The sequence below is a fragment of the Cyprinodon variegatus genome, unplaced genomic scaffold (genome assembly GCF_000732505.1).
Source record: "Cyprinodon variegatus isolate N-32 unplaced genomic scaffold, C_variegatus-1.0 Scaffold814, whole genome shotgun sequence".
NCBI lineage: Eukaryota > Metazoa > Chordata > Actinopteri > Cyprinodontiformes > Cyprinodontidae > Cyprinodon > Cyprinodon variegatus.
Window position 1 is genome coordinate 369,849 of NW_015151267.1, and position 8,529 is coordinate 378,377.

An 8,529-nucleotide genomic window follows, 5' to 3' on the forward strand; every position below is an offset into this window, starting at 1 on the left:
CCATGCACTGCAAAAAGGATCTGGAAATAAGTCAACAATTCTTAAATTAAGTGTATTTACCCATTATAATTATCAGCTTGACTGAAAATGTATTTATGATATTTGCAAAAAATGTTAATAGTTAGAGTAATGCTGAGCAGTACTATTAGGAATATGGAGATCTGAAGTTAATTTCCAGAATGTTTATTCTAGATGTGGAGATTTTAATTTTGTTTAAAATGGTCATTTAGACAAAGAAAACGGATTATTTTTCAGATATCAGGAATACATGTTGAGTAAAACTAGTAAATATCAAAACGGCGATAATATTGGAAATATTATGGGATTATTTCCTGAATGCTAGAAGATCAATGTATCTATTTATTTCGTTTGGAGCTTCGCTTCATGTTTTCATCCCAATAAATGGTCGTTATCAGTGGCTATCAGGTTCATAGAATGGCTTCAGATTATTCCAGTAGGCTCAGGTTGTTATCATTGAGTAAATCCTAATCCTAATGAATTAATGCATCTATTTATGTGTAATCTAAAAAAATAATCTCAGTAGTTCTTCATGTGCTGTAAATATAATTAAATAAAAATAAAATGATCCTCATCTCGTTCACATTAAACAAACCAAAAACCAGTAATCTCCCATCCACTCACTGAGTTGGTGAATCCTCTCTCTATAAATATTTAATTCTCTGAATTAATGCAGATCGTTGCTGATTGGCTGTAAGGAGAGCGGAGACAGAGGACACTCTGAGTTTACTGGAGAAAACCTGCTGCTGACCAGGTTAGCTCTGAGGAGGATGTTACTATGGCAACAGATACAGAGGATGAGGAAACTGTCTTTGTGAAACAGAAAAGTTAGAGTTTCCCTGATTTCAGGTTTTGAAAATTCAGAGTTTTCAGTAAATCTGCTTCGTGAANCATAACATAAAAAAATAAAAGATATCAAGGAGAATAGATGATTTAGAATGGCCTTTCACTGGTTTTTCTCCAGTTTCTATCTCATCTGTATTTTTGCTTTTCGCTGACATTTAAGCTCAGATTAACTCTGCAGGCTGGGACTATAAATCTGATATCTGAGACGACCGTACTGCCGCTGAAGCTCCTCAGAAATGTTATTAGTACCCAGAACAGTAGTGAGAAGTTCGGTATCCGTTCTTTGCCTGTTTTGTGTGTTAACGGTCATGGTTGCTAGGCGACAGAGCGTACGGGCGGTGAAAGGCGCAGGAGGCTGGACCTGCTTGAATCCGCAGCCAAAACTCTTCCAGTCTCAGAGGATCCAGTGCAGGCAGACCGGGTCCTTGGAGGATGCAGCTGCTGAAATCAAACGCACCCAACATTGTGTGTTTAGTGCAGCGGAAAATCCAACTAAAAACATAATATTAATAAAAAATAAAAAACAAACACCCAATTTAAATAATTATTTAAATCATTCATCCCTGGTTTGGAAGCATGTAACTTTGTTTCCGATGTTCATGGTCAAATGGTCATAAATGCATAAATGACAGCAGCTAAAAGCAGATGTTTTGATATTTATATGGAAGAAAAAAGGAAGCACTTTAAAATCGAATCAGTGTCTCCAGAAACTGATGTTGATATGAAAATCAATGTTATATAAGATCCTGGGAATGCATAATAATGTATTTGCACTCTTATTTGAAAAAGTTGAAGGCATCCATGGCTGTATGCAGCGGTCTTTCTCCTGATATCATTTTAGAATACATAAACTCTCCATATTTGTGAATTTAAAGTATTTTTATTCTTACAGTATATTATATTGTGATGGCAGGCTGACAGATCCAGACATGGAATTTGCATTTTCATGCCTACTAATATTTAAGTTGAGCCACTTTCATCCTGTTTATTAAATAGTAAAAAACTGCTGCATGAGTTCTGGTGAACTTCCAATAATTTCCTCCTTGGATGTGAAGCAGCTCAGGTTAGTCTATTTGGCCAAACCTTAAAAGAATCCCTCAGACTGCTCTGCCTCTTCCTCCAAACAGTCTTTCAAGCACTTTATTTCCCACCACTTAACGAAGCTCTCTCCCTTAGTTGGCTCTTAAGCCCCGCCTCACAGCCGTCTCCATTTTTGTTTTGTTTTTTGGTCTCTGTAGACGAGCAGAGATGGACAGATGCTGACTTTAGAAATCAAATGATGTAGAGAAGACGCTTTCATTTCTGTCACCTGGAGCATAAAAATTATGAAATGTTTATTATGCATTTATTGGCGTTAAGGAAATCCTCATGCTTTGCCTTTTTACACTGGTTGTGCCACTGGTTGTGCTGGTTGTGCCACTGGTTGTGCTGGTTGTGCCACTGGTTGTGCTGGTTGTGATATTTCAGGTTCAAACAGCATCTCTTATGGAAATAAGCCATTGGTTGGTACCTTTGTAGGACGAGGTTATAATAGGATATTGTTGCCCTTTAGCTTTCTGCGCTGCGCTCAGATGCATTTAAATGTCACTGCTGTTTCCTGCCTTTTTAGAACTGTGCTGGAAATGGGAACCATGAATGCCAGTCTGGCTCCCATTACCTGCCGCCTTGGTTTGTATCTGTGGCTCTTTGTTTACACTAGACTTTCTAGATCACGCTCAGGGGACACAAGGAGCATATTTATAGCATTATATACACTAATTACTAGTTGATGACCCATAACAAATTTCATTGTAGCAATTAAGATGCACAGGTATTTTATTATTATAGATGACATTAAATCCTGCAGGGAGTTTTTGTTCCACATATAAAGCTAGAAACTCTTGATTCAGCTTCCTGTAAAAAACCCTGAAATCGACGGAGATATGCTCAGTTTTAAGCACAGGGCCTGATTGTTTTATTTTTATTTTTATTGGCTCTGAACTATAAATGCATGAAAAGGTTTCATAAACATCCCAAAATAATTATAAAAAAACAATCTGTCTTATAGTATTTGAGGTATTTGCAGGATGTTTATTTCTTTCATTCATGCTTTCAGATCTAGTTAATCTGCTGGAGATTTATGGAGACTATGGTTTCTAAAGGAAAACTGTAAATAATAGAAAACCGAGGGTTATATCTGACGACACTTTTAGGTTTATGAAGCAGCAGATGTGAAGAAGCTCTTTACTGGAGGGACTCCAGTTATTCTTACCGTTTTTTTCTGTTAGGCTCTTCATTTTACCAACTCTCCTTATTTGCTCAATGAGCTTCCAGAGAAGTCTCCATAAAAAACACTGAACTAATGTAAAATTTAATAATAAAGGAATGACAGTTGTAGATAATCCTGTCATCCTCTGGGTTAAAAAAAAAAAAATTTATATGGAGAGAAACTACTGAGAGGAAAAATACGGAATAGGATTAGGGCCACTGAAAAAAAAAAAGTTAACTGATTTTTAAATTTTATTTCAGTTTAATATGGGAAAAAAGTCAGAATTCTGACTTTTTTCCAATACTATACTGAAATAAAATAAAAAAAAATCTGTTAACTTTTATTTTTTCCAGTGGCCCTAATCGTCTTCCGTAGAAAAATAACCTGAAGCTTTAGTAAAATGTTGATGAAGATCAGAAAATTTAGATTTTTCTTATTTCACATTTTGATTTATGTTATTTACTCAATATGAACCTTTTCACTATTATAGTGAGCAGTTTCACCTGCAAGGTGTTTGTAGACCAGACATAACAAACCAGATCCTTTCTTAAGGTTTAATTAATAACATGTTACAGTTTAACCAGAGTGTCTGTAATGTGCTTGACTCTCTAACTTTCCATTATTGTCAGTAAGGAGGAACGAACGCTGCAGGATCAGAACAGGACTGATTACCATCCAATAACGCCGTATGATGAACTGTTCTCTCTTTGCAAAGATAAAATAACGTTTCGACTGAATGAAATTCATCGATCTCCGTTTATTTAACTGAGCTGAATAGTTAAATCCTTTTTTCCCACAACACAATAAAATCTCACACTTTGAAAAGCAATTCCAAAATTTGAAGTCTGATTTAAATACCTTAGAAAAACTGTCAATTTTTTAATAGAAATAAAACCTGTTAAAAAAAATAAAAATCCAAGTTCTTTAAATTCATTATTTAACAGCATGATGAAAAAGACCAGCGGCGACTTTAAGGTTTTAAGTCATTTCTTTCTTTTTCTTTAGCCGTTCGTTCCAACTGGAAGGAAAGTAGTGAACTTGGAGCGTCTTAAAATAATAACAGGACATGAAGAAAATGTGACAAAAGTCTGATTTTCTAAACTGTGAAAATCTGTAACATTGAAAGACAATAGAAATATTTTATGTGCATTTTATTTTTTTGCTGGTCTGTGCTGTATTTAACGACATTTAAAATCCTCAATTAGCCAAGCAGAGTAATTGATGCTCTGATGCTGAAATGTTCTCTGCAGACGGACTGACGGACTGCGTGGATCCAGACTGCTGCGAGCAGCTGAGCTGCGGCTCTGACCCCCTGTGCCACGGCTCGGCCGACCCCCTGGCCTTGTTGCAGCAGAACCCGCTGTCCCCCCCCACACCTGCAGGCACGCACACGCAGAGCTTCTACCGCCGCATACGCTTCCTTCTCGGCAAGGCGGCCACACACACTCTCCCAGGAGAGGTGCCCTTTGATACCAGGTATGCACTTGTTTACTCTCTGCGTGCGCTCGCTGCCGCAGCCTTTCAGGTGTTTGCTTTGCATGTCTCCGTCCTTGAATCGTCTTAGCAGGCATTAAGCTGAAAGGAATAAATTGTAGATAATGGAGCATTTGTGTTAATAAATGACAACGTCCATTTCCCCGTTATTTGTTTAATGAATGTGTGTTTGCATGTGAATCAGGCTTTTTCTTGTGCCGGCGTGCTTTGCATGCCTCCTGGTGATGTTTGTGACCTGGGAGACCAACAGCCGCCTGGCAGAGCACCGTCAGACTGCAGCTCCAGAGTTCCATTCATTCACACCAGTAACCGTGGTGTCACCAGTAGGATTTTCCTGCCCTCTCACTGCCAGCTAATGCTGGAAATGCATGATGATGACCCACAAAGTTTTGGGTGAAACACAGGAAGTGATGCGTCTGTGAATAATTGGCTCAGCCTCCACCAGGTTGTCCTGTAGAATAAACAAATACATTAATTATACAGACATTTCTCTACTTCTTTTTTTATTTCTTTCAATAGAGAAATCAACGGCAGCTTTCAGCAACGCAGCAGCAAACGGGGCGATGCAGAAACCTGCAGAAACCTCACCATCCTCCATCGGTTTATAGATGTTCCTTCATTAGAAGTTGTTGTGTTTGTGGATTAGAAGGATGGATGTTTAGAGACTCATTTCGCACCCTTGGCGCCTCGTACCCAGGTTTCATACCCAGCTGCTGCCATTTTATCCCTTCCTTCCCATTTCTTACTCCTTTATGTAAACCCTGTTGTTTTACGTTTATCGTCATCAGAAAAATGCTCTAAACAATGTGCTATTAAATAAATCATAACCTCTGAAATGTCTTTAAACGTTACATCTATAGTGATAGAGAAGTTAGAAAGCAGCAGCGCAGCCTGCAGGTAAGTCGCCTCTTTCGGCGGCCTAGAGGCGGGAGCAGAGTTAGCGCGGCGGACTAACTTTAAGCTGCTTTATAAACTCAGCTTTCTGTCGTCTGAATGAGGCTGGATATCGCTTTAGTTTGCATCACCTAACCGACACCGGCGCGGTAAAATAACTGACCTGCAGGTCTTGAACAGGCCATCAACATGTTTTTATCCTATCTGGACACGAACGTTTGTTTGCTCTGCTGTCTGTGACGCCATTTTAATGATGCGGTTCAGGCTTTATTTGCTCTTCAACTTTTCTCTGTTAACCATCCTCAGTTACTTCTACCAGTAACTGGATTTAAATATCAAGCTGTATTTATAGCCTGTATCCTGGCAATCTCTGTGGAAATGAAGAGAATTGTTGTGAGCAGAATAAAGGCAGCTGCTTCTTCTTCCAACACAAGGTCATTTGGCTCCAGCATGACAATGTGCCGCCTTTCTCAAACAATCATTATGTTCTCTGTCATGGTGAAGCTGTCATGTCTCCCTGTTTATCTCTATTTTTCTCCCCCCTCTCTTTCATCTCGCCGCCTTTGTTTTGACAGTCGTGTGGCTGTGATTCGAGGGAGCGTTGTGCTGCAGGACGGCTCGCCTCTAGTTGGAGTCAACATCACCTTCCCGCAGCATCCAGAGTACGGATTCACCATCAGCCGCAAGGATGGGAGGTAGTGAGGAGAAACACGCAGTGATGGAGTTTTCTGTCCCCCCCCCTCTGAGCTGACCGCGTCTCGTCCTGCTTTGATTCCAGCTTCGACTTGGTGACCTTCGGCGCCACGTCCGTCACCCTCATGTTCCAGCGCCCCCCCTTCCTCCCACAAACACGCATCATATGGACACCCAACAACAACTTCCTGGTTTTAGATCAGGTGACCATGGCCAGAGAGGAGCCCGGGGCCCCTAAATGTGACATCAGGAGTGTTTTAAGTCCCTATCCGCTGGTCCTGCCGTACCCCCTCCCCAGATACACAGGAGCCTGTACAGAGAAGGGCCCCGCTGTCCCCGAGCTGCAGGTACCCTAACGTATTGTTAAAGAGATACTTAAAACCAGAGTGTTATGGATCAGTATGTGCATTTAGTGAACAAAGAAATTAAATTAAGAATTAATAGGAATTAATTAGAAAACCTGCTATTGTTTAAAATCTATTTTAAGCCTCTATTGATCTGATTTTTGGGTAAATCTTTACACACAATCATTATGGAAAAAATAAGTTTATGGTTCCACCAGCGGAGATATTCACTTTGCAAAGCGGACAACAAAAAAACAGGAATTTAGATTTTAATTGAAATAGAAAATGAAAATACAGGTTTAAAAACACAGACTGTGCACATAAATAAAAGCCTTTAAATGGCAGAAGTGATGTTGACACATGTGAGCGTTTAATCCCGACTCTTTATTCATAAGCGAGGAATCTCCATCTAATGCAAGAAGAAAAAACATTTAAAGTTTTAACATGATTGGTTCCAATGAAGTAGAACAGAACAATTAATAATTAGACAGATTGGTTAGATAGATTGGTTCTCCTGCATCAACAGAAGGAAACATTTTCATCCCTTATATTCACTAAAATCCTCTATTTACACTAAACCTATATAAACTAAGAACTCCTCCTTAGGCTCCATCAGTCTAATCCAACATATATGGTAACAGAAACGCATTTAACAGAAAACATTTCTACATCTAACATCATTTGTTGCACAGTCCTACAAAAAGAAAAAAAGACGTAAACTAAAGCGTGAAGCTGTTTGGAGTCACAGCGTTGGGAATAAAGCTCTTATTTTCTGCGCTGAGCGTCTCTGTCTGTCAGAGCCGCCGCCGCCTCAGACCTCAGTGGGAGTCACTTTAACTCAAACTCTCATCAATCTTGTGTTGATTTTAAGTATGTAATGATTTATATGAATATTTTCATTAAGCAACTGATTATAATAACTAAAACAGCTTCCAGTAGTTCATCCATTCCTCCCAGAGCAGCAAATGAGATCATGAATCTGAGAAATATTCATTTTCAGAGGTTTGCTGATGAAGGAGCATAACACTGATCATAATGCAGCTTCAATGATTATCAAACTTTGCTGTGATTTTTTATTTTTATTTTTTATGGAGTTTGTTCATTGATATACTGTAGCTGGGCTTTCTGCCCCAGTTTTAGGCATGTTTTTAACAGGGTTACGATTCAGACACATCTAACAGCTTAATATTAGCCTCAAACTATTTTAAAAGCAGTTTTCATGAATGTTTGAGTTGTAGATCATCCTTTTTGGCCAAAATTTTACTAAAACTTTAAGTGAAAGAAAACCAGTGATGGTATTTTAGGATCAACCTGAGAGGTGCCACCTGATAATAAAGTGGAAGAACGTTAAATACAGATGTCACAGGACAAAAAGCTGCTCCAGAATCTAAAAGCTTTTACTGTCAGACGAGACAATAAAACCTCCCTTTGTTACTCAGCCTATTTATTACGGATAAACAGTTTTTAAACGTGGCTCTTTACAATTTCAATCACTTGCGTCACTTCCTTGATGAAAATATTCTCTAAAGTCAGTTTGATTCATCTTCTGAGTGAACATTCATTTGAACTTCACTGCTTCATTTAACATTTTCCTGAGAGGTTTCAAAAAATGAGGAAAACGCCACTGCTCAGGATGGGGGGGGGGGGATAAGACGGTCAACCATCTTTATGAAACTTGTGCACAAAGTGATGATCTATGGAGATCAGTCAAAACTGAAGCTGTTTGCTTCAGCTCAGCTTCTAACAAAGCCGCTCCCAAAAGGATTTAGCTAATTTAGCTCATTTCCTATTTGCATGAGACACATAGGAAATGAGCACAATACCACACACACACACACACACACACACACACACACACACACACACACACACACACACACCCACACACAAAGGCAAATCAGGTTCCTGAGAAGCAGATGTTGAGGTTAAACTTCATTTTCATTGATTAAAGTAAACAGAATAAATAACTTTACTCAGCTATCCTCTATATAT

General features: G+C 39.0%; 1 protein-coding gene across 1 annotated transcript in view; it reads left to right on the top strand.

Moving 5' to 3' along the window:
• The window catches only part of LOC107098829 (teneurin-1-like), a gene marked incomplete at its 3' end in the record, with an annotated part of 205,708 nt that extends 199,168 nt beyond the window's left edge, over window positions 1-6,540 (top strand). The window contains exons 15-17 of the mRNA XM_015396686.1: window positions 4,363-4,588; window positions 6,076-6,195; window positions 6,279-6,540. Coding sequence (XP_015252172.1) covers window positions 4,363-4,588; window positions 6,076-6,195; window positions 6,279-6,540 — 608 coding nt within the window. The remainder of the gene's footprint in view (window positions 1-4,362; window positions 4,589-6,075; window positions 6,196-6,278) is intronic.
• Between the last annotated feature and the right edge of the window lie 1,989 nt (window positions 6,541-8,529).